Genomic DNA, 26159 nt, shown 5'->3' with positions numbered 1-26159 from the left:
GGAGACTTGGCAAGCAGTCACCCTCCCACTCTGTTGGCAGCAGAGGCACAAACTGTTTGCTCACAGCAGTACATGCATCTATTAGTATTGTTCCAGGAGATAATAACTCTGTATGTGTGATTGTGCGAGTGTGTTTGTTGTGTGGACGTATGTGTGTTTGAGTATCCGTATCTCGGCCAAAAGTGGCAAACGAGTTGCTATGAGGTGGTAGACGAACAATATGGAGCAGCCTCATAAAATGTATGAGGAAGCGAGCGTTTAGTCTGTCTGTGGGTGTGTCAGACTTCGGTGCTAAATGTCAGCACTATACAAACACCAGGGCCCGTGGTGCCAACAACAACACAGCTTCTGACAACTACAGCTTCCATGAGTCTTGGCAGCAGAGGTCAAAGCTATCACAACCTCACTTGTAGTCGTACTTAAAAAGAAAGGTTAGAATGGTGATATCTGTTAAAAATCTTGCACTCCTTGGCACTTCAAAGTTAATGAAATTTACAGAGGGCCTTGGAAGTATTGATCACTTAACTGAGCACACTTACACAGCAGCAAACACTCTCGCTTTAAGAGAGATTCAGCTGGCAACGAAAGCATTTTTGAGAAACTGCAGTGCCCCGGCCAGCCTTTCTTGGAACTTCCCCTGCATACACCCCTGCACATTCAGAGAGAGATTCAGCCAGCAAAGGGGTTTAAAGAAACTACATTTCTATAGCTGGCCTCAATTGAAGCTATGCTCGCGCACATATACACACACACACACAGAGAGACACACACAGCTCCCTGCCTGTCGCCCACTTCTGCCATTAGCTTTATCTGTCTGAATTCAAAGCTGAGAGCCCAATCCCCGTTGGTTTTCTGAAAAGATTTTGCCAGGCTTGTTCTTCCCTTTATGCCCCCGACTCTCCTCTGGGAAAACATAGAAAGAAAGAGAGGGGAACGGCGGGGGGAGGTGGGGGGTAGTGAGACGAGATGCCGATCGCTGACACAGCCGCTGAGATAGCCTCTCTCTTGTTGGTGAGGGATATAAAGAAATGGAACGAGAGGAGAGGTGGATGGAAGCAGATGCTGAGATGGGGATAAGGGTGTGGGCGTGAGGACGTTGTGCTGGGGTAAGCTGGCGACGGATTACCGCCTCAAATCTCTCCTCGTTTTGGCCTTTACTCGGCTCTTATTTATTCAAATCTCTTAGGCTATATTCCCCTGCTCACACCAGGTACACTCTCTCACACACACAGACACACAGACACAAACAAAGGCACATCTTGTGAAAGCTGAGGTATAAAGGTGAGAGGAAAAACGAAAAGGACAAGACAAGAGGAGATGGGAGGTCTAGGTGAGGCGTGCCCTCTACCAAGTACAGGCCACACGTTGACAACTCAATGGGCGAGCAAAGTGACGGAGGACTGACATGACACGCGGAGATGTGCACATGGACGACGCCAGGAAGGGGACAGGTGAAGACGCGGGGTGTGTGTGCATGAATTATATTTAAATTCTTCCATCACAGAAACGGAGAGGAGACCGGGAACACGGGGCGGGCACAGACGACAACCGACTCCTCGCATCGTGACAGCTGATTTCAGTGTGTTCATGCGCAAGCTCGAATGTGTGTGTCTGTGTGTGTGCGTCTCTGCGGTGCGTTTTAACCCTACAGCCAAGACAACACTGATGTGTAGCAACTGCTGTGTTGTCAAGGGAACCATTAGCACGACTGAAAGGCTGGTATCCACTTTGTGACTGCCTACACACGCACGCACGCACACACGTTGACCCTCTTGCATGTATATTTGCAATGATGATAGAAAGATGCAGGATCTTGGGCTGTGAGAAGCTACAAGTGGAGCTACAATTGAGGCTGATGTAAACAGCATCACTATACTGCTTAATCACATCTGGTATATCAATGCATTTGATGTACGCAGGGTGGAGACACAAACAAAGAGAGATGAATGTGTGTTTGTCAGTTAAAACCGTTAATATGTTGTGTCCCAATCATCAACAGAATTGGATCAATGTAAGAGTCAATAAAGCAGAGAGGCCTCCAGCTATTTCCTCAAGCGGTCTCATCAGAGATTCAACTACTCCACATAAAGACCTAAAAGGGATCTTTTGTGCGTAGTGGAATAAGAAAACAGCACATATCTGTACTCCTGTGCATCAGATGTTTTTCTGCATTGTGTGCATGTTGTACAAAAATTGTGGTACGATATTTTTTAACTGTATCTGGTGAGAGCAAAGGATGGACAATTCAAGCACGGATGGACAATAACGTTGCACATATGGTGAAGGACAGACTATACACCACTTCTAGCACTGTGCACTATCTAGGTCAAGACTGGTTTCAGTGAGGAGGCGTTCAAATCCAAGTGGCATTCTCGCCTTACATGTTAATAAATGGCTTCTCACACAGAATTATCTTAAAATTCTATCAATCAACGACAGTGTTTATTTAAAAAGGTTCTTAATTGTACCACTGCTGCCAGCAGTTCAGAAGGTGATGCAGGAGGGAGATTTGTTTGGGTATTATGTTTGTGCATGTAGCTAAGTGTAAGAGTATGTTTTGTTTTTTTTTTCCTGGAGAGTGAAAGGAGGTTTCTGAAAGTACACAAACTCACACAGGGGGTTCACGGAAGGGGTAACCAAAGAATAGAGAGTCCATGTCCATGGCGAGGACAGAAGCGTGTAAATACTCACATTGATTGAGCGAGGAACATAAAAATGGCATTCAAGTGGGAGGACTGGTGAGGCTTGACAATAACAGCAAATTTAGAAATAAGCAATAAAAAGGAAGCCACCTCATGTGGCAGAACAAGAAATGGAGAACCAGCTGACTGGATTAACAAGATGACATCTGAAGAGTAAAAATGCCAGTCAGAACATTTTTTCAGCTGATATTTAATTACCAAACAGAACATAATTAACACAATTTTAAGCAGCCCTTTAACTAACTATCTAACTAACTAACAGGGGCATTTAGTTTAGTGATAAAAAGCCAACACGGGACTAAAATTGGTCACACTGTCAAGCGAAAATTGAGCTATTGAACGTGCCCTACTGGACTGGCTTTGTTCAATAGCCAAGTCGATATTTAACTCCCACCTCTCAATTTAACATTAATTATTTGTCCCAGCGATCTCTGTCGTAATGCTCCATTTGTCAGCTCTGGTCAATTGCAAGCTGAGACTGTGCTGACTGATGGCATAAAGTAAACAGAAATGTTCTTTATTAGAACAACAGACTGGTAGAAAAACAGATGAGCCAAAGGAAGAAAGAAGAGCAGCGGCCAAATAAAAAGACAGGTAATGACGTGTCTATTGACACAGCCACTGGCTATCTGGCTGCCTGCCCTCAGTATTCTCACACGGACCAGAATTCAATACGTAGTTTGGCCATTTCCTTTATAAGTGAGGGGGACCAGAGGATAACGGAGGGAAAGGCAGAAAAAGACACAGCAGAGACGAAGCCTTTACTCCTTCTTCTGCTCCTTCTATCATTTATCAAATGTGTTCACTCTTCTGGCCTCAGGTTCCACAACAATTTAATAAATGTGTTTGTTGAAGAGCATGAGCACTCATACTGATGTCCATCATTCTGCTCATTCTAACTGAAAGTTCTCCTCTTAAAAATCTAGTGGAGAAGCAGCATAAATGTGGACCACTGGGGGAAAAAAGGGGAAAAAAAAGAAAAAAGTAAAAGAGTGGACTGCAAAAGAAAGACGGCGAAAGAAACAGAATTAAAAATGAGATGAATCCAGTGAGTGATATACTGTGAGACAGTACAGTGCGAGTGCGTGAGAGCATTATACTATTGCCCTCATTGATGTGGAAGAGTACTGCAGTGCCCTTCATGTAGAGGAAAGGGCTAAGAGGATTCAGCTGGTCCCCAAGCACAGTGTGTGCCTGTGTCTGCACAGTTTCCAGGGTATGCTTATCAGTGTGGACGGTGAAGTTGCAATTCCATAACACACACACGCGCGCACACACACACACACACACACGCGCGTTAAGCACAAGGTCGCCCTCGTAAACGAGTTGGGGCGATAAAGCAGTGAGCAGGTTTCTCCCTTCCTCTCATCGCTCCATCTCTATTCAGGCCCATCTATCTCTCCGTCACTGCAATGGGGTGAATGCGTTTATGTGGGTCGCTCTGTTCACCTTCGGGCTATAATTCACGATTTTCAAGGAACAGCGCTGCCCGACTGTGACACTGATACACACAAACAGGACTGAGCAGCCCCTTTATTTGCAAACCGACGCAAAAAAAAGAACTGTACTTACGACACCAATTAGCAGAGTTATGTGGGCAGGCTTATTGTGAGCATCGCAAATTTATGGTCAGCTCTCGACCCAAGCTACTATTAATGGCACTGTGCTCACAAGGTGGGTTTCAAGGTCAAACTTTGAATAACAAATTGAATCTATTTAAATTGCAAACTAGCATGCTTTGCCCGTTATACTGCTGCCAGTGCTCTATTTTACCAAGCCAGACACAAGTGATAAGATTGTTTATTTTTTCCAGTTATGTGGTATGGAGGACAAACAAAAAAAGAAATGAATAAATACAATTAAATGGGAAAACAAATAAATCAGTGAATTGAAATGAATGAAATATGACAAATTCTGATTGCCTTTATTTTTTTTCATATTATTTTGGTGCATTTAATTGCAAATCGATTTGTTTATGGATTTGTTAAAGCTGCTGTAACACTTACTTTTAAGTTTTTAATGCTCACCCTTACTTTTAACTTCCTGTTTCTTCCTGTTCCAGTTAGTAATCCCTTCCTCCTCTCTAAATCACCACACGAACACACGGCTGGCATAGCAGCCAAGACCACCTCTTCTAGGGGTTCTCTGTCCTGATTGGATATAGTGGGCAGGGATTCTGGAAGATGTCAATTCTGTATAACTGCATGAGCAGCTGGGGGAGAGACATGGGTTACTGACCAAACACTCAACTGATGTTGGAATATAGAGCTATTTAAAACATATCTAAAACATTTTAAAAATCACCTACAGCAGCTTTAATTCATCAAATGAATTATTCGTTATTTGACTTAGCAGTTTCAATCCTCTTTACACTGGGGTTTGGATGAACATCAGAATAAATGTGCAGATTAAGTCACATCTGTGACTGTTTGCAGTGGGGTGGGAGTCAACTGACAACGGGGCAACAAGAGTTACGATTACAAATATCTTTATTTGCCAGTGAGGATTTATTTTAGTGTTGTAGCTCAACTGAAAATTATTAGAAGTCCCATCTGGGCCACATTGCTCAAACACAGCAAACACACTTGTAACTGTTGGTAATACCATCAGAAGAATTAGTAACCATATGATGGTAAAAAGTATTAAATATTTCAGCTGCGGGTGTAATCCAAAGTGGTCATGCTGTTCAGCTGGTGCCGCAGTTATGAATGGATGGGGACTGATCCTGTCTATGGCTATAAAGCAGCAGTAATGTGGATATGGGGCTGCTTCCTGCACTTGTGGTTTGTTTAACTACAGTGTGTGGGGGGGAGGAAGGGACCCGAGGGGCAGTTAGCCGTCCCCACCGTCTGTCTCGCTGACCAGGAAACCACACCATGCATTATTCATCATGTGTACCCGTTCTCTCGTCCCCCCCCCCCCATACGTTTACACACATTCTGCATGCTGAAGTATGAGAGAGAAAACCAGAGTCAAAAATAGATGCAAAAAGCAAAGACACCCAAATGCATGTTGACGCAACAGAGCAACATGAACAACAGAATGTGAGGAGAGTGTGTGTGTGTGTGTGTGTGTGTGTGTGTGTGTGTGTGTGTGTGTGTGTGTGTGTGTGTGTGTGTGGGGGGGGGGGGGGGCACAGAGAGGAAGAGACGTGGTCAAAGACTGCGAGATGCGGTACTTGTGTAATCGGCCTCACGCCAAAATAATTCAAGCGTGATCGGAAATCAATGTGAGAGCATGGAAGCTGGGGAGAAATCCGATGCCATCCTGCGGCCCTGAAAGGCAAAATAAGATGTATAAAAGAGTCTCAAATGCATGAGGGATGCATTCTGCGTGCCTCTATGTGTGTGAAGAATGCTAAATTGATCCGAGTCGCACTGACCACAGATGTGAACAGAAACAGACTGAGGAAAGGACAGACAACTAAACAACATTTGATTATCCAATTGTCAGTGTGCCTATTTATACTTGTGGTTGAGGTACAATAAGTACTACCGCATACAGACCAGCGAGCCAAATCCGCTTGATATTTCAAAGGTGTCGAACGTATTAGCATTTAATTAAAATGCTCACCAAGAACAGTTATTAAAGAAGAGAGCAGGGCATCTGTGATGCCACACCGGCACACTGAGTCATCAACGCTCCAACAACACAACCTCCTGCAGGTCTGAAGACAGTCTGTGCCAACCTCCCCACCTATGGCAGTCTGGTGCACATAGTGTCCACATCACAAGGTGGACTACGTGGGTGCAAGGTCCCATTTTAAGCACGTCTTGGCAGGGGAGCAACAAGCGGGACACATGACACTGAAAACTGACACTCCGATACAGAGGTAAGAGCCTGGCTGTGCAAGCGTCTGTATTAAGACCATGGCAATTGTGATCAAATGCTTGTCATATGTTTGGTTCTTTTTTTCCTGATTACTGCACTTATCATTTTTCATCTTTTATTTTTGTTAACTACAGCAAATGAATCAATTTGAAAGCAAAATTAAGCATTTCTAAACTGTTTCAAAAGGATGGCATTCCCTATAACCCATCCAACAAACTTAAAAATAGTAACTCCACCAAAGCTGCTCTTGCATTCATTCCCTTCTAAATAGACTGTTGACATGCAGTGTTCAGAGACTGGAGGCCATTTGTCGCTTTATTCCTCAGGTGCAGTCGAATGTATGATAATGCATCACAAGTGCATAAAATGCAATTTAAAGGCTGTTCAGACCTGCAATCAACATCTGTCTTGAGTGATTTGATTATAATTTGGCAGCTTCAAGGAGAGATGAACACTTCAAAAGGCGCACTGAGGAAACATTTGCCTATTGAACACAATGTTTTAACCGATTTGATCATTTAACAATATTTATGAAAGAAAACATAATTGTATTGATGGCTAACATGTCAAATTTCCCAAATACAGTCAACAGTAACCAATAAAGACAACTTCTTTGACGCCCATGGAGACTGTCTCCAGACTCCCTTAAAAATTGCTAGATTTTGTGAGTTGTGGAATTGGGAAAAACTTTATAAACTTTATGAAAAGCTGTCGACAACAAATTCTTAGCTAGTTGGGCCTTAGTGATAATTTGGCAAATGTTACATAAAGATATTTCTTCGTTTGTGTAAAAAAAAACAAACAAAAAAAAAAACATAGTGCATCTGTTTGTTCCATCGATCTGTGTGTAAGAGATTACGCTGAGACACATTCTGTCCACAGATCACTCAGGATGGATGTAACCACCGAATATGAACAGCCTCTTATCATCCAACACCATCAGCTTGTTTTAAGAGACTATCTGTGCTACCTTGAAGTGCTTTACATATAAAAGTAAAGGAGATGAACATGTTTAACCTGAAATGCTAACAAGCAAGTAAGAGAATGTAAAAGACGAGCATCTCTGTGTGATATAGAGAGAGAAAACTGGCAGTGAGTAGGCAGTCGAGGCAGTACAGTAGATGAGAGACCACCCAGACTGAATGAGGTCAATAGGAGTGACAGCATACGTAGGTGGATCAGTACACTGCATATTACTGTCCACTTAGCCTGCTCTCGTCCCTGCTCAATCAAACACTCCATCCCTGCTTTACCCTTATTTCTTATTCTTGCATCCGCTGCAGTCGTGTGCGTGTGTGCAGTTGTATAACCAATCACAAAATGGTGCTGCCAATTAGTGGATGGTTCAGATCAACGCAAACTGAAATAAGATTAACCTTAAATACTGGAACCACAAGTAGATACAACTGGGAACTGCGTTTGAAACTATGGTTTAAAGCAAATATGTTAAACAGCTTGTAGCTTTGAAGTATGATGCACATCACTTTGACGCCAGCATCATGTGAGTTACCTTTTTAACTTTGCAGTCACTATCGCCTTTTGGGATGCCACTCATTAAAACAGACACACACATTTTAATAAGGATTTGGGACTACTTCAAATATTGTTTTAATGACTTTCTCTGATTAACTAACAGTCCGCCTATAATTATGTCCCATCTCTAGCTGACTCATCCCTGATAAACACGTCAATGCAGTAAGATTCTTCCCTCCTGGTTAGGCTGTGCTTTTGAAGTTGCCACCCAAAAGCATAAAGGGAAAATCAACAGAGAGGATCAGTGACTGAGAGTCTGAATGGATGTTTTTTTGTCAATGGAAGGTGGGAGGTGAGGGAAATTAAATGGAAGACATCAAAAAAGAAAAGGGAACGTCTTGGGAGTGGTGTTTACCGATGTGTTTTCTTTTGCCTCAGAATTTAGTCCTGCTGTTTTCGGCTGCATGCTGGGATACGTGAGCAGTGTCTGTCAGAGATTAACACTACACAGGGAGAGAGCAGGGAGGGGAGAGAGAGGCAGACAGACAGCAAGAGAGAGACAGAGGGAGGGAGGGAGGGAGGGATGAAGGAAGACAGCAGATAAACACAAAAGTGTTTGAGGGAGTCTGAAACTGAAAGAAAAATCTTTTGAAAAGCGGCAGAGAATCACCAGCAAGACAGAGAGAACGAGGGGTGCCAGGAGGGGAGGGGGGTTATAAATAGAGCAGACAGAAACCAGGGCCTCTCCCCTCATCGGATGCCACATTAATTATGTGTGTCTGAGAAATTAAGACGTGGCTGTGTGTCGATTTAGAGGGAGAAATTGAGGAGGGAGGGGACAGGCAGAAATGGCAGGCGAGGAGGGAGCTTGAGAAGAGCAAATGTCAGTCAGAGATTTAAAACTGGACACCAAAGATGATGCGGGAGGCAAGGGAGAGGCACAAAGACAGAAAAGGCTATCAGACAAAGCAACAGAGGCGCAAATGGCAAAAAAAAAAAAGAGAGAGAGAAAAGGGTGCTCAAGTCTGCACCCAAACTCCATGTCAATATGAGACGAGAAAGACAGAATGGCTAATTACAGCGTAGTGAAATATGGAAGCGTGGTGAGGGGGATAAAGCACAGGGACCATTGAGTCAACATGTCATTAGATCAACAAAGCAAAAGCGGGAAAAATATTTTATGAATGCAAGTGAATACATAACCAAAACCCCAAATCAAATGTCATTCACGTGAAGCCATCTTAGGAACGTCTTCAAGAGCTCCCGCAATCAGATGCTATTCAGAGGCAAATCAACGGAACAAACCTCATGCTCGCAAAATCAAATGATCCATATTCATGTTCGAGTGTGACACACCTAAATAACCTGTTTCGGTCACGCTCGCTATGCTGCGCGGGGGATGAGGGAGACACGGAGAGGAGGGATTGATTCGAGAGCGCGGAGAAGTTTTTTCTTCAGCGTGAGTCTTTGATTCCGACGCCTCTCTCGCCGTCTTTCTTGTACGAGCTTTTGAACTTCCCGTCACCTCTCTGCTCCGGCTTTCTCTCATGCAACTCTATCCTGTTTTAGCGTCAGGCATTGTATAACATTACACTATCATTTGACTAGATGTGTGGGTTTTCCCTTGTTGTGTTTCCCAATTTGTCTAGTGAGCATCTTAGCAAAGCCAGTGAACCAGGGGAATGATACACAACCACCAGCTTTCTTTTTGGATAACCATGTAGGCTTTTTTTTTTTGTAACACTGACAGCTCTCATGTGTGAACACTTAACTGTGTTATCATCATTAATGTGTCCGTTTGAGTGCGTGTGTGTTTGTGTTCATATTAGCCCATAACAGCAGGTCAGTGCAGCTAGCCAAGCAGCCCCCGCACTGGGCTCGGGACTCATTATATGGCTTGGTTCTGCCTGCTAACTCCCACCTACCTGTGAAAAACTTGCTGACACCACTGATGACTGGCAAGGGAGAAAATGTGTGAGAAAGTGTGCGTGCGTCAGAGTGCGTATGGATGGAGGAGGTTATGTGCATGATAATAAATTCTTAATTTAGTCTGCGCACGTACAGGAATCACTAAGACGAGTGTGGTGAGACACGAGTCATATAAATCTGATTAATTATGCATTTTTGTTCGTATATGCATCTGTAAAAAATAATGAAAATTCATATTAATGTGTAAGTGCTGGAGAGAGACTGCACTGACTCATGAGGGGAGGTTTGCATGCCCTGTCAATCAAAATCTCCTGTTGCCTCCATCAATTATTTAACAGCCAGGGGTTTCTTGAGCCAACCTATAACCCTGGCTCGCCACACACACACACACACTCTACACTAGTCCACCTCCAACGCTGGCCAAGGCTACATTTCCATGACAATTAAACACCAGAGGACAGTGGAGTCAGCCACCCTACGCAAAAAAAGCCCTTTTAAACAGAGATAGGAATGGAGAGGGGGAGTAAAAGAGACGAAAGGGGAGGGAGTGTGTGGCCTGGATAAGTGGTGGCAGGATTATAGCTAGTTCCATCATGGCTTTGGTCCGTTCACTGCTTCTTATAAAAACCTATTAGCATGTGAATGAACAGGCACACAGTGGATGGGAGTTTTCTAAAGCCCAGGAGCACTGATCCACTATCAGGTGAGCTTTCTATAAACTGGAAGTAGGAGGATGGTGTGTGTGTGTGTGTGTGTGTGTGTGTGTGTGTGTGTGTGTGTGTGTGTGTGTGTGTGTGTGTGTGTGTGTGTGTGTGTGTGTGTGTGTGTGGGTCTGCTTGATTGTGGCCCCTTTTGTCTGGATTTTTGTGGTGATTTCACAGCACACCAGGTACGAGTACAGTGCTTTAACTGCCGTAACAGAGCTCATTTGGGAGTCAGCGATTTAATCAGCTTATAAAAGTCACTGGCTCCATCTTTGTACAAACTGCCTTGACAATATAAACAAACAGTAATTTGGTTTGATGATTGTCATTTTGTCTATTTTTTCCCCTCCTTTTGTAAAAACAACAAAACAAAAAAAACACAAATTAAAAAGGGGCACAATGCAGTTTTGGAGAAGGAATTTTAACACAGAGCGTTTATATGTACAATATTAAAGAGGTGATACTACAAATTCAGAAATATTTCTGTTTCCATAACTGAATAAGCTGTTCTTAGAGGAAAATAAGGTCCCAGAACAATGTTTGAAGCTAGAAAAGTGGCAGGGTCCGCTACACAAAGAAAGTAAAACAGTATGAATCTGTGTTGTCTTTTGAGGTAACTTTGTTTAATCAGTCATGAAAATGAAAAAGAGAGTTTGTTTATCTAGGCATAAAATTCAGTCAATGAAAATCTTTCTTTTCTGATGTGTTTTGTTTTTCTCAAAACGGCACACTGCACCTTTGAATAGGGAGGTTTTTATGTTTTGCTCCGATAAAATGGATCTTCACAAAAATGAAGCCAGACTCTTTCAAGCAGCCTCTGTGGTTTATCAGTAACTGGTATTGAAAGTATAAAAGATTTTATTCTTCTCGCGTCTCTGAACCAAAACGATCTTGTGCTCAAAGAAGACTGCGAATGTGAAAATAAAATGCAGCGATGTGGGTGCCAAAATAGCAGAACACCAACACAGGAAGGGGGGTACTGAAACACTTGGAAACGATGAAACCGGGGCCAGAATGCCATGCTGTTTCACTTACCTCTCTTTGCAGCACCAGCTCTTTGGTGAACAGCATGGCCTCGTCACTGAAGGGCTCCGCCACCTGCATCCCTCCGGGCATATTCCTGGAACTGCGTGGACATTCAATACCTAACCAAAGACAACACAGTTGCAGGGGTTAAAGGTCAGCACAGCGGCTAATCAAAAGAATAGCAAGGCATCCCGAATAGTTTTAACTTTTGGCTTAGATAAATCCAAAAAGACCCGTACACACAACTGGGTATGCTTGTCAAAATAAATGCAGAAAGGATTTTAATTGATATATATATCCACATGATATGTATCAACAATTTGGAGGACCTCTGGTGCTCCAAACCACTTCGAGAATCCTCCTCATTCCTCTAAAAGGTCAAGGTCATAATAGCTTAGCCACACTATTTTACAAAAGGTACGTCAGTGGCTTGACACAGATTATCCCGCTACATTATCATCTGCACTCAATGGATAATTGGTCATGAGGAGGTCAGTCCTGAGTGCATAAAGTGCTTCTATAGAACCCATTTCCACACAAAACAAATCTCTGGAACCCTTCTACGTCAACTTTTGTTCATTTTCAGAAGCTGCATGTAGAGTTCAGGCACGAGTGGATAAGCTTCAGGGGAGAGGAATGAGTGGGAATAAAGGAGCTACGAGACGGTTACTTTTCTACATGTTCACCCTGTTTGAATGAATACACCGTGATAAAAAAGGAAGTGAATGCAATAGAGGTATATATGCGTCACAGAGAATAGAGTGTATCTCTGTATTCGACTGGGCTGTAAGGTAGTGCGAGTGCATGTGTCGATCTTAGATAAAGTTTTGGGCTTGGAAACAGTGTGAATTTTGCATGTAGAGCCTCTACTGGAATTGTCGGAGCATACCTTACTTCAATAGAGACTCTCTTCTTTGTCTCCTATACCCCTCAGGAATTGATAGAAGGTACGTTCATGCAACGTGTGCTAAGGTGTGTCCATGCCTGTAATAAAATGTTGAGTACAAAAGACTGGTAGTGAAGTATCTATTCGTTTATCCGTCATGTTCTTGACCTCTTCACATTCTTGAATTAATAAGTGCGCTAGCAAGCCGGTTGGTGCTGTATAGATTTATGCAGAGACATTTAATGATAGTTTCGGTTGGGCAATAAACCCTGCGGCATTCTACTAATAAAGCTCTCTCTCTCTCTCTCTCTCTCGTTGGGTCTTCCTTTCCTCTGACTCCATGTTGAATTTAATGAGTCGTCCTGCCATTACAGATACATGCACATACTGCCTCAGGATGGATCCATGACAGAGGTATGATCAGATGTGTTAGGGCATTCGGTTGGCTCACTGGTTAATGTGGTCATCCTGCAAGAAGATGATTGTGGTTTTGAAAATTGCCATGTCTTCAACTGAGGTGTGGCAACGTTCCACTAGGTTTCCTTGGACTGATGATGTATTCATATACATAAAAAGTGCCTCCTGGACTTTTGCTCTCTCTGGCAGTTCTAGCTGAGGATTTCTCTTTAGATCAGTTCTACAAGCCACATTTTTTCTCTTCTTATTCAATTCCTGATGCAAACTTATTGTAGGGGTCTTATTTCAGGCCTCTTCAAATACGTAACTGGATTTGTAACAGAGTAGGCTAAGGTTAAGGGTTAGGTTAAGATGGGTTAGATTTTAAAAGGGTTCAATTCTTTCTAATCTTTTACAGAAATATGAACGCTTTGGAGTGATTTTCTGGGGTTTCTCTGCTCTAGATGTTTTGTCCTTTTTAGTTCATTAACAGTAATTAAAACAATCTAGATTAAGTAACCATCAGTCCCAGGAGGTTACAAAAATACCACCAGGCCACCAGCTAACCTAACTGACAAACATTAGTTTCCTTGCATGGTTTCATAACCATCCAAAAGAACTTCCTGGCTTTTTTTTTTTTAGCTGTTTTTGTTTTGTACTTTCTGTTCCCTACGGAAACCTCTGCCTTCCATGTCTGTCCCATTTATGAGAACAAGAACAGGACACATCAGCGTATTCACACTGGCAGAGGAGAGAAAATGACCCAGGAAAGGCAAAAATGAGTTCACAGGACAGTCAGCAACACAGTTATGAAGAACTGTTGAGTCAACTGTCTGTAAGACATAAAGGTCTTCAGAAGACCGCGGGGAGCATTAGAACAAATTAGTCATGCAAATTTCCATTTTGTGCTGAACTTTTTGCACCTTTTCACTCTGGCTGTAATATTTTTATATGGGGAAGGTAAAATGCCAAGAAGCTATAGAAAAGATTTGTGTGCACAGTAAATAAGAAGGAATTGGGGTAAAGAACAAGCCTTGTGGTAACAAACTGATTCAATAAAGAACTTCTACTTTAATAACTGACAAAAAGTGCAGAAAATGTTATTGTAAATGTTATATCAGACTATAATGAGTGTCATTTTATAGTAGATATTCGGTTATATGCCCTACTGTATTCAAAGATTTAATAAAACATAATAAAAGGAGGAGCCCAGAGACTGGGGAGGAGGGGACACTGATGCCCAAGATCATCTGAAAGTATTTATAGAAGTGGATCAGGACAGGGCTTCCACATGGGATACTGTGGCTTCAAACGTGCCAGAAGAAAGAGAAGGGGAGGATGCGGAATAAGAGGAAAAGACAAGAGAGGAAAGGTAATGCGAGAGGTAAATACTGCACATGGCAAAAATGGTGTATGTGGTAATTGCAGAGAGGAAGATGGGCTGGCCAGAGCTACGATAAGCACTAGAATTGTGTTTTTCAAACAAATGCCACAGAAAAGACTACACGGGGATGCAACACAGAGAGAAGTCAAGTTTAATTGAGCAGCACATCCTGTAGAGTGTATCAAAAGGGTTTTCAGGTCCATGTCAGCAATAATTCATGAGCCAGGCCAAGCTCTCTTCAGACAAAAACATCCCAAATATACCAAAATGGGGTGGTAACAGGTCAAATATGCTATATATAAAGTCTAATAAAACAAATCAAAGAAATAAGCCCAAATGCACATGGGAGCACTCTCCTCAGATGACCTTCGGCTTTTCCTAACTGCACTTCCTGACACACACACACACACACACACACACACACACACACACTTACTGCAATGTACTGTGGCCTGCTCCCTGCAGCATTCAAACAAAGCAGAGGAGTCAATTAGACAACCAATTTTAACCTGCACCACGACACATAACTCACTCCTGACACTGAGATAAACATCTGGGTCTAACAGCAGGATATTCATCTTAACTGAGGTCAGAGACAAACAAGACACACAGAAATCATTAACAGCATCATATATACACACACACACAAAAACAGGACGCTGGTGTACAGCAACCCCAACCCAGATACATGACCGAAAGATTATAAGAATCAATTTATGTTGTTTCCAAATTCTGCAAACCAGACTCCAAACAGACAGCAATCTAGCTAAAATAATTCATTTGTCCCACCCTGCCTGCCCCCCATTGCCCTGCGTGGAACATCTATTCAAATCAATTTGGGATCTCTGGGCTTCTTGCTTGGGTTATGCCAGACAACCTTATTGGAACCATTAAGTTTTTGGTTTTTTTTCCCCCTGTTGTTTTTGTTTACATTTTAGTCCCGAGCCAATTCAGTTTTGCTGTGAAGCTCGAGGAAATGTTAAGTGGCCCACAAAAATTCACCTGAATTCCCTTTAGCATGAGGGTTAGAAGGTCTTCATTTGTGGGTGAATTTTACTTTAAATCTAAAGCTTTAAAACCTTAACCTGCTGCATTCTGGTATCTAAATGGATTCAAGAGATAACGTGAGCTTAAGAAGAAATGCGGGGTGGAATTTTGAACAGTGGCCAGGCTAGCTGTTTTCCCCTGCTTTTGGTCATTGTGCTAAGCTAACCTCCTGATTCTCAAGCAAAAAAGCAAATGTTTATTTCTGAAAATGTCAAATTATTCTGCCAACTGCTGGCCGTAATAAACATGGCATATTATCCAACAGGTACACCTAGCCATTAAGATGCAATGTCAGAAACAATATCAGTAAGTGCCATGCACAAGCAACATGCACAGATGGATGTTTTCAGCACGGACTGATTCTCACTCTAGTTGTAATTCTTCTCAGAAACCAGCACTAATTGGGTGAATTCATATGCATTCATTTCCCGGCGTGGCCATTTCTTTTCCAATACATTTTTCATACGACATAACTGAATGTGTTTTCGGTCGGTCCGACATACAGTCGGAACAGGGATTGAGTTGACCTCTCTTCCTCTTCCAACCATGCCGAGATAATGAGCTTCATCTCTTAGGAACGGGGTCTGGAGGGAGAAATGTGGCAACGTGTGGCTGCTGTGCATTAATGTCATTGCTGCAATTCATACAAACACGCATCACATCGCAACCCTAACCCTAACCCTATACTAATAATGTGCATATTGATTAGCCTCTGACTTTATGCTCATAACCTGCCAGACGCTTCGTGCTCCCAGTTCGGTATGTGTGCAGGTACACATGGATAGTTGCAGAATACAGTCAGCTCAGTATGAATGCCATTAGTGTCTATCTTTTTAACGTAATTAAGTTACTAATTCTTGATTTTTGACAGGCTGTTGACAGGGTGTAATTAGCGCTGCGACAGGCAAACAAATAAAGACCTAAAAGCTGGAGGAGGGAGTGAAAGTGTGCATATTTGTGTGTGACTTTAGCTCCAATATGGTCATTCCTCCATCACCCATATAATTTGATACTAAAATCTGTCCCACCCATGTGAATACCCAAGCAAGAAGTTCAACAGTGAGTTAAAGGTGCAGGTGGATATAGAAGTAAGAGCAAATTGGAGGCAGACAAAGAGAGAGCGCCGTTAGGGAAAATTCTAGGATTGTGCGACTACCCCCCTCTTTTATCCTTTCAATCCATCCCTCCATCACACCATTATCTCGCCACGGATGTCTAATGCGAGGCCTCATTACCTCAGACAAGGCTTTCGGCAACGCTACTCCCATTCGACCGAAGCACACAAAAGTGCAGAAAGGAATGGTTCAAATCCACAGATTTATAATATTTGATTTGCAAAAGCATGAATGAGGACTGTAATGACTTTCATTGTGTCTGCCAGTTTTGAGGATACTGTCCATGGCATAGAAAAATACCCAGTAGCATGGTCTGTTGTGTACGGTGTATACACCAATAAGGCACAACATTAACATGAGTAACAGGTGAAGTAAATAACATCGATTATGTCCGTATGTCCGAGAGTTCTGCTGGGAAACCTTGGGTCCAATGGAAATCTGTTCAGTAATTCTTTGTTTAATCCTGCTGACACACCAACCAACAAATAAATAAACAATGAACGGATTCAGGTGAAAACATTATCTTCCTTGGTGGAGGTAACTTTAATCAGTTTTCTTGCAGGCTCCAATTCACTGAAGAACATATCTGATGTAACCTTCACTAGACAGCAGCATAACAATCAATAATGAAATTCACATTTAATTATTTCTCAAGAACAGCAAACTCAAATTTCTTTTTTTTTTTTCAATTAAAGTGTTAGTTATAGGTTAGATGTGAGAACACTTTCCCCCTCCAGTAACAGCAGCTATGGCTGATGACTGCTTTGTTGTAGGCTGATGCAGCTCAGGTTTAGATGCAAGATTGTGTCTTACAGTGTAAATGTAACGGCAATAATGTTTTAATGACTTGATGAAGCTATTATTTCTCCTTATGGCCAACTTTATCACGTGGCGGGGCCTTAAAATGTGTCTCAAGGCCTCAAAACAGCCCGGCCCGCCTGGATTCTAATAGATGTGTGACTCTCAATGAGATGCAGCACTGCAGTCACAAGCAAGGACAGCGATGCGGAGGTCGTAGCAGAGCGCAGTAACATTTTATTTGCAGACTTTTCCTGACTGACTCGCTACTATGCTAAACTTGTTGGGGGTTTTTTTCCACAGACATATATTTTTAGCGAACAAGTCGACAAATTTTCTGCTCCACTTCACCGACTTTCCCCTCTCCTGCACTCACTCACACACACTGCAGGAAGCTGTGCCAGCACACAGATGTACACACACAGACACAAGCGTACACACACTCGTATCAAAAATCAGACAAATGGCACTAAGCCACACACTGCGATTGCTAATGCGTCTTGCTGACACTGTAAATCTTTGTGTCCGAGTGATGGGTGTTTCATCTTTTTGACAGACTGCTGCTCGACATACCTTTCTGAGTAACTTTGAAAGTACACTTCACCTACTGTGGCCTGTGCCTGAAACTCTGTGAAAGCTATTGGAGCTAGTAAACTTTTACAGCCTTTTCACTTCTTGGCGTCCCTTGGCTGCAACAGGCCTTTATACCCACGTACTGCACATCAATTGTACTTTTTTTGTTTTTCTCTTTACCCTCCCCTGTCCTTTCTGCCTCCACAGCTCTTACTTCACCTCCTCCTCCTTTCATCATCTTTCTACCCCCCTCCACTATGCTCTGAAATCCCTTTCCTGTGTGGAAGGGCATTTTTTCCATCTTCAGAAACCGGATGACTCCTTTACCCTTTATCAAACTTGCATACGGAAGTGACACCACGCAGGCCAGTAAGTGAGAGGAGAAGAAAAGGAAGGTGATGTGGGAGGAGAAGGAAGGTAACTTCCTTCAACTCCTGAAGCACCTCCGGCCCTCTTTGAAGCATGGGCTTCCCTCGCTACCCTTTGTTTCCTCACTTTTTCTTAAAGCAGTGTCTTTACAAATCAAGGAAAACTCTGTGAAAGGAAGTAGACTATGCACAGGGAAGATGCAGAGGCTTTGAGGTGCCTCACTGGAGAAGAAAAGTCTTTCCAATGGGGGGGAGTCAATTAAAATCAGGACAAATAACACGTCTAGAGCAAGGGGAGAAACGCTGCTGGCTAAGCAAAGCTAGTAGTTCAGATTCAGAGATGCCTGGTTTTTTTTTGGTATTATAATTTTGATTCACTGTGTTACATCACATACCGCCTTGGGATTATTTCACTCGCAGCTCTACTGTAAACAATTTGTTCTTCAATGGCCTCCCACGACATTGTTTAAGAATAAAAATTTGGCCATGATGAATACAGTGTGAAGAGAACGCGACTAATGAAACGGATGACTAATGCGAGACTTGTTTTAACAGCAGCCTTTGAATACATTCTCCATTTGTCTGCATGTTGTCAATATTTACTCAGAGACTGAGCTCAGCTTGTGGAAAACATTTTTTGACCTTTAATACAAAATAAATTGCAAAACTACTGCTTGCCTGAGCTTGTTAAAAGGGATTAAGATCATACATTATAACAATGGCTATTAGTCATTATGCATTATGAAGGCTTTTAACAACTATTTGGATGCATTTTGCAAGTATTAAATTCAATATGACATCAATACAGTACTTCTGATGCTGCTATCTCTATAATGAGAGGCTTGGTTAACTTTAAAAAATATCTGAGATCAGCTCTCTCAACTCACCTCATTATCTTTCAATGCTATGTGATAGTTTAAAGAAGACAAGGTCCAAAGGGTTTCTGCTGCTTTATATACAGATAAACACAAGAGGCTCGGGGCAGCCAATTTATCATGTATGTGTCATTTCAAAACACAGCCCATGGTGCAGATGGGTGAACAGAACATAGAAAGATAACTTTGACAGGGAAGAGAAAAGTGGAAAGAGATATGGAGCGCTCTGAGATTAGAGTTGGAGAGATAATAAGGGCCTGTTTGTGCCCGAGGGCTTCATTTCATGTGTGGTTAAAGGTTTAACATCACAACATCGTGTGAAGAAAACCATGCATACAACAGCATGCATGCACAGAAACAGAGAGGCCACGACCCACCAGACATAATATTTTTATCTCATAAACATCCTATCTCTGAAAGAACAAAAACAACACAGAGGAAACAATACAACAGGAAAAAGCACTCCCATACCTGAAGGGAGACACACACACGGGGGAGCTCATCAGGTGATACAAAGAACTTGCATTGGAATAGGACTTAAAATGCACAAAATTGGAAAGGGGATCATTTGTATCAATCAGAGCTAATCCAGCCTAATGTGTATATTAAAGACGATACTTGTCGTCTCATTTCCAGCCGATGAATCTCTTCTTCTGGGGACGACTTTAATCAAATACGCTCAGGGGCCATCAGCTTTAATGTGCATCTTACAATTTACTAATAAACTTTGATTAAATAAAATCTGAAAGCAGGCCGACTATGTAAACACCATCTCGCACACACCTGACATCTCATTAAGGGAGAATTGTCAAGCGCAAACCAGCACCCAAAAAAAAGAAAAGAAAAAAAAAAAGAGGGAAAATTCTTATACAGTTCTATATACAGATTGCTTACTGGCAGGGGTCATGTCAATACATCTTGTAGTAGACATTGGACAAAAAAATGTAATTACAAAAACCATCAGTGGATAGCAAAGACAATCAGAGGCAAATTGCAAAATTAATTAATGCATCGACGATGCGACGAACCCGATTTAGCCACGCGTAATTAAACTGAATTTGAGTGTTTGTCAGAAATATATGGAGTTAGTCCAACTGGAAATGGAGAGGAACTGTATGGCTGGCAAGTGTCGCACTGAAATGGAGATGGATTGAAGCGGATTTTTATTGCAACTATAACAAAGAGTATCATCTGCTGTGGAGGGGATAAGCATTCTCACCATTCCCATGATCTGGAAAGACGTGCAAATCATTGGTGGCTGCCAAAGATACAGTCTCAGTGTTTTTATTACTGGCGCAAACTGTCAAGACAGTCGGGGAGCAGAAATAAATGACTAGACCCGCTATCAAACAGTCCGTATTTCATCCCATCTGCATCTTGCCTGGAACTACTGCCGTTTTCTCATGCTGAAAGTGAAAGCTAAAAGAATTGATCCCTTGGATCAATTGGATTATTTGCACTATTTATCAATCTGCCAATTGTTTTTTCTATTAATCAATTTGTCAATGAAATAAAAAGGAAAATGGGAGGAAAAGCTGGAGCAAGTGAAAGTTTGACATTTTTTGCTTTGAACTACAAAGGGTTAATTGATTTTTTTCCTTATTAATTTCTGTCAAGTAACTAATCGATTAATCAACTTAAGGTTGCAACTCTTTATCTTTCCAATTCATTATCTGTCCTCTTTGCCCCGTTACTCATCAGATGGAACAACAAAAACAACCCAGGAAGGATAAACTGACTGGTGTCGATGGCAAAAGATCCAGCTTCACTTTCCATGAACACACAATGTGACCTTGTCAGAAACTTCATTTGAAAGAGGGACTGAGAAAAAGCAAAAAATACATTTCCTCTACCAAGTTCCTCTCTTGTTAAAAACCTAAAATGCCTGCCCATCCAATGGTGTTAAGCCCTCCCTTTACCTTGACACGGTGTCCAGTTACTAATGAAGATGACTGCTGCGGTAGAACAGAAAAGACGTTGAGAGCAGAACGAGACCATCTCAAACTTGGCAGAGAGCCTCAGAGGGGGAAGGTGAGGTCAAAGGGGACACATGCTTCATGCCAAGCCCGGTGTTTTGAAAGAGGGTGGGCAGTGGTTGGTGCAACATACCCAGCTACGCCCTCTGCCCTGTCAGGGTTGCCTGCTGAGAGGTGTGAGCAGGGCTTAAACTCTGATCTCTAAGCTGGCAGGAGTCTCAATTTGGCAAATAAGTCTTTGCTCCGATACACACAAACACTCTCAGGATATGCCAATTAACTTTCGCGTGGCAGCAGCTAATGCCTGTGCTGACACAGAAGTGAGCTGGTTAAAGGACACTGAAGGAAGCGACCTTCGCACCAGGAAGGGGAAAGAGCTCTACCCACCGGCAAGGAGGAATGTGATGAGGCAGGTTTCTTTTGGCATGTACAGCTTGAGGCGGGAGCCGCTGAAGACATATTCTACCACGGCTTCTGACCGGCCGGCCCTCTGCAGGAAGGGCAGGAACTGCTTGGCTTTCTGTGTCTCCTAATGGATGAAAAGAAGACATTAGGTTTGACAGCGATCTTAACAGGTGATCCAAGTCTAATGACACAGAGTTTCAGTATTTGATAACTAACAGCTGTTAGCAAAGATGCCACCTATGCTCTATCAAAGAGGACCTGTTATGGTATCTGATGCATTATGTTGAGAACAAAATTGTGAGCTTTTTCATACCAATTTATTTCAAGTTAACTGCTTCAGTAAATAAACCATTAAAATATCTGTTACAAAAAGTGTGACAAAATCATACTGGATGCAGCATGACAAATCACAGCCAAATGAAAAGTAACCAAAATAGACAAGACAGACTAAATGGGTTTATTGACGGCAGAATCTGTGGGCTTTTTCGAGACATCTTTAAATCTCGGTCGGGCCTAATGAAGTCCGCTCCGCTTCTCCGTGACACGTCTGGAAACTCGTGCAATCAAAAATAATTCTCTCCCCTCCTTGCCTCCATCTCTGTCTGCAAAGGGTGAGTCACAAGCTTATTGTTGTGCCCGGGCCAAAATTACAAGCAGAGCTAAATCATGTGTATTCAAGCAGGGCTGGTGGTGCAGTGGCTGGGCAGCATTCATAAACGATAAAAAAAATAATAATTTAATATGCGCCTACTCCAGGCAGGAGCATGTAGGCACAACAGACCACTCAGTCGATGTGTAGCATGTGTGTGAGTTGCAGCGTGGTCATTGGTGTAGGAAGGCGAAGGCTAGGAAGGAAATGATGGGAGTTCAAACAAGTGTGGTGGCAACTTTGGGTTCACAATATCTCTCAAAACAGAATGATAAATACGTTTCTGAGAGCATTTTAGGTGAGAAACAGGCTGCGTATTAACAAAATGTTGGTTTATAGTTTGGTTTACACTCTTTGTCTCCATGGATGCATGCTTAGAAAATGTAGAAACCATAGATATAGATGCAACAGACCCCAGCTGCCAGATGACACATATTCGATGGATTTTTGCTGGCATAAAAGTGGAAGTGCTCTGAGTACACACAAGTTTAAAATTATTTATATCGAAAACTGCAGCAATACAAACCTATTTTTTTGGTTTGTTGTTTTTTTTTTTTTTTTAAATGAAGACTTGAATATGGAAATCACTTAAGAATGCCTGTTCAGTGTTCAAGCTGATGAGACATGCGACACACATCGTCGTCATCAGTGGGACTCAAGCGCATGTAGCTGGGAGTAAAGGGTATGTGCTTTAGCCATAAGATGTAGCACCTGAACTCCGCCCGCTACAGTCCAAAATAGCCCCTTGAGTGGGAGACAACAGAGCCAAACATTCTGTCGTTCACACGAACACATTTGCAGCACCTGCAGTGAGTGGGCTGTGCAGTCTAACTTGGTTCAGAAAAAAAAAAAAGAAAAAGAAAAAAAACGGAGAGACATGAGAGAGGACCTCATTATGCAACCTTTAGAGGTATGAGGTGAGTCAAGTGCTTTATCCACTATCCTCCCACCACCTCTGTTCATCTCCTACACTATATGTTTATAAACCTATCTCAGCTCTATTTGTGACTGCATCCCACTCATTGTACATAATCCCTTTCGGCAAACCTTTACCGGCGAGCTAAAGGGATGGTGACGTATAGAAGTGTGTGTTTCCATGTGTGGGGGGGGGGGGGGGGGGGGGGGGGGGTTGTACGCCTGTGCACGTGTACAGCTGTGTGTGGGTGTGTATCATAGAGGAGAAAAAGATAATAAGGGAAGGGGAGAGAGGAAGAATGGGGGGAGCATGTTGCTATTTTAGTCCTTTAGAATGCTCATTACATTAGCTTAGCCAAACAACTGGTGCATGCGCGTGCACACACGCCTACCGGCACTGACTGGCAACGATCCTGGACTGTGCTGAGAATTCTGTGTGTGTGTGTCCTTATTGGGACCTGCCAGAAATGCTAAGAGAGGGAGGGAGTCGCAGCTGCATGTACTGGCGCTGACCTAAACTACTGACACGGTGGCGCTAATAAGGGTGTGTTTAGAGGGGCTTCAGAGCGCTGATGTCACACACATGGATGACACAGCACAATGGTGTTTAAGTGCAAAAACCACTGTGGTCATCGCCGGGTTACTGGGACAGTTTTTAATAAGTGAGACGCAGAATCTCCAGTTGGAAGTGGAATGTGACATATATTGCTGTTTTCTCATTTGCTATTAAACAAAATTAATTATTGACCATCTCCCCAGTCATTGCTGCACACAGAGCGGTCAATTTAGCCTTTTAAGTTTGGTGGGTTTATAAAAGTATAAAATGCAGTAAAGCCCCTGATGTAATAGCACAGGGCTGCTCGGTCAGCACAACAATTCCCTGTCATAATTATTTTTACAGGGTCCAATAGTTTATCTGTCCTGCTGACACAATAAGACGAAGGGAGGTTACGATGATGACAATGTGGAACAGCATCACATCTGAGAGTAGTTATGCAGAGGCAATGTCCGACTTATTAGCTAGACTCTAAAGTCCTGTTGGTGTTAAAGAGCTTTAATGACTTGGCTGAATGCCTCCGTTGGAATGCAAGTTTGTGACACTTCAAAGAAAGCATCTTACAGAGCTTGTCCGGGACCACCAGATCTAGTGGACCACTCCAAGCTACAAAAAAGAGGTTAACACAGAAAAAGAGGGCTAATTTTGATTAATTTAATCAAATGTCTCTCTAGAGCACACAAGTACAAGTACAGCGAGGCAGCTGAATCGAGAGAGACAATGAGGTGCTAATGTTTCTGAAGTTCACAGAGGATCATGTAATGGCTTATTGAAATGTATAATGAGACGTCAAGTCAACAAGACCAGAGGTATATAAAGACACTAGAAGCATTCTGATGAAAGTGGTTTGACATTTTCAGCATTTTGAGTTGTGAGATTTGAAAAAAAAAAAAAAAAAAAACCTACCAAGGTGTTATGGTGTAATTGCAAATTAACATGGAATTGACAATTGAAACTTGGAATGGTTTGTTACTTCAATCCAAGATTGTTATCCAAAGGTCACAGTAATTTGCAAATCGGCTATTCCAAATTGGGGGAAACAACCTAATGTAAAAACACATGATAAAAAAATGAAAAGATCTAATCTGCAGTTAAGTTATGCAATGCATTGTCACATTTTCCCCTAGGTACAAAAGGGTGACTTCATCACCTGAATGACTGACCTCAATTTTCCTCTTGGGTGGCTTGAGAATAATACAGTATTAAAAATAAGCCAACAGCAAGAACACTACCTAGCATGAGACAGTGACCATCGCAGTGCCATCATTCAATCTTCGTATCAGCGCCATCGGCACACATTTCACTTGATCACACTTTCCACTGCTCTGCTCTCCATGTGAGCTCATCAAACACAGCCACTCAGACTGAATACTTTGGACAGCTACAGCACTGCAGCGTACAGTGAGTTAATAACGCCTGCACTTGGGCGTAGCAGTGGACTGTGACAGCCTGTGGTCATACAGGACTGTGGTCATACAGGACTGCATCTCTCGTGGTGTGTAGGAGACGCTCAAGAGATGGATTGGCAAGAAGCAACAAAAATCCCTTTTTAGAGAAAAAACTGTCTCTAAATCAAAAATGCAAATGAAACATGTCTGATTGAAGATGTAATCATAAGACACATAACAGGGATCAAATTTAAAAACACGCTTCTGGGGTAGTGAGAACAAAAACATGCATTAAAAAAGGAACTTCTACCAATCGTCCATTACTTGTTACTGAGAGGTTTTATGGGTTCCCCACGCTAATGTTCATTTGCTGAGCACTCCCAATCAGGCTTCATTAGCCAAATGATGCCTCTATCAAGCCCCTGGGCACACGTAAACAAGCAAGGACCAAGCACTGCTGATGGTTTTATTAATGGTGCTGATTATTTTTAGAGGCCTCTTAAGTTTCTTTAAGATGGGGAAACCGGCTGTGAGGACCGGGGATTGGGAGGGGGTTGTGTTAGAACAAGTCAGTGGCTCTTGGGCACTGACGGCCCCTCGGAGTGTCATGGGTCCACAGTTAACAATATTCAATTATATTAATGCATTTTGAGACATGTTTGTCCTGATGCCCTTGTGTATAGGATAACCACACAAAAGAGAAAAAAAGAAAAATACCTACCCCAGAGATATCAGCCACTCTGTGGATTGGAACTTCCTTCTTGCTGTGCAGCCCCTTCCCGTTCTTAATGGCCCTACAATTCAGTGAAACCACAAATGCACATGTCACTAACAGAGCTAGAGCACAGTCATAATACACAGAGAAAAAGCACAAAGCCAGAGGCTTAAACAGACATGGAGAAATGGGAGCTCTTTGAGGAATCACTGAAGATACAAAGAAGGAGGCATTGTGGCTTTGTGAAGTACGATGTAAATTCATACCAGTTTCTCTTCCATGAACTGCCATTACAGCTCAACTGGAAGCACTACAGGGAGGTGTTTTCTTTTTTTTTTTTTTACACCACTCATTCACTTTACCATAATCTAGAGGCTTTGACAAATGGAAATGCTAGTAGAGAAAGAGATATTGATAGAATGGAGGGATAGGGAGAAACCCGAGAGAC

The 26159-nt window shown here is 42.4% G+C and overlaps 1 protein-coding gene across 1 annotated transcript in view; it reads right to left on the bottom strand.

The window, feature by feature from the left end:
- Window positions 1-26159, bottom strand: part of snd1 (staphylococcal nuclease and tudor domain containing 1) — a 175358-nt gene that overhangs the window by 103736 nt on the left and 45463 nt on the right. Inside the window, exons 14-16 of the mRNA XM_037120992.1 lie at window positions 25718-25790; window positions 21471-21612; window positions 11675-11784 (exon numbers count right to left, since the gene is read on the bottom strand). Coding sequence (XP_036976887.1) covers window positions 11675-11784; window positions 21471-21612; window positions 25718-25790 — 325 coding nt within the window. The remainder of the gene's footprint in view (window positions 1-11674; window positions 11785-21470; window positions 21613-25717; window positions 25791-26159) is intronic.

The sequence above is a fragment of the Acanthopagrus latus genome, chromosome 14, assembly GCF_904848185.1.
Source record: "Acanthopagrus latus isolate v.2019 chromosome 14, fAcaLat1.1, whole genome shotgun sequence".
NCBI lineage: Eukaryota > Metazoa > Chordata > Actinopteri > Spariformes > Sparidae > Acanthopagrus > Acanthopagrus latus.
The sequence above is the reverse complement of the archived record's forward strand: the minus strand, read 5'-3'. Positions and strand labels throughout refer to the sequence as shown.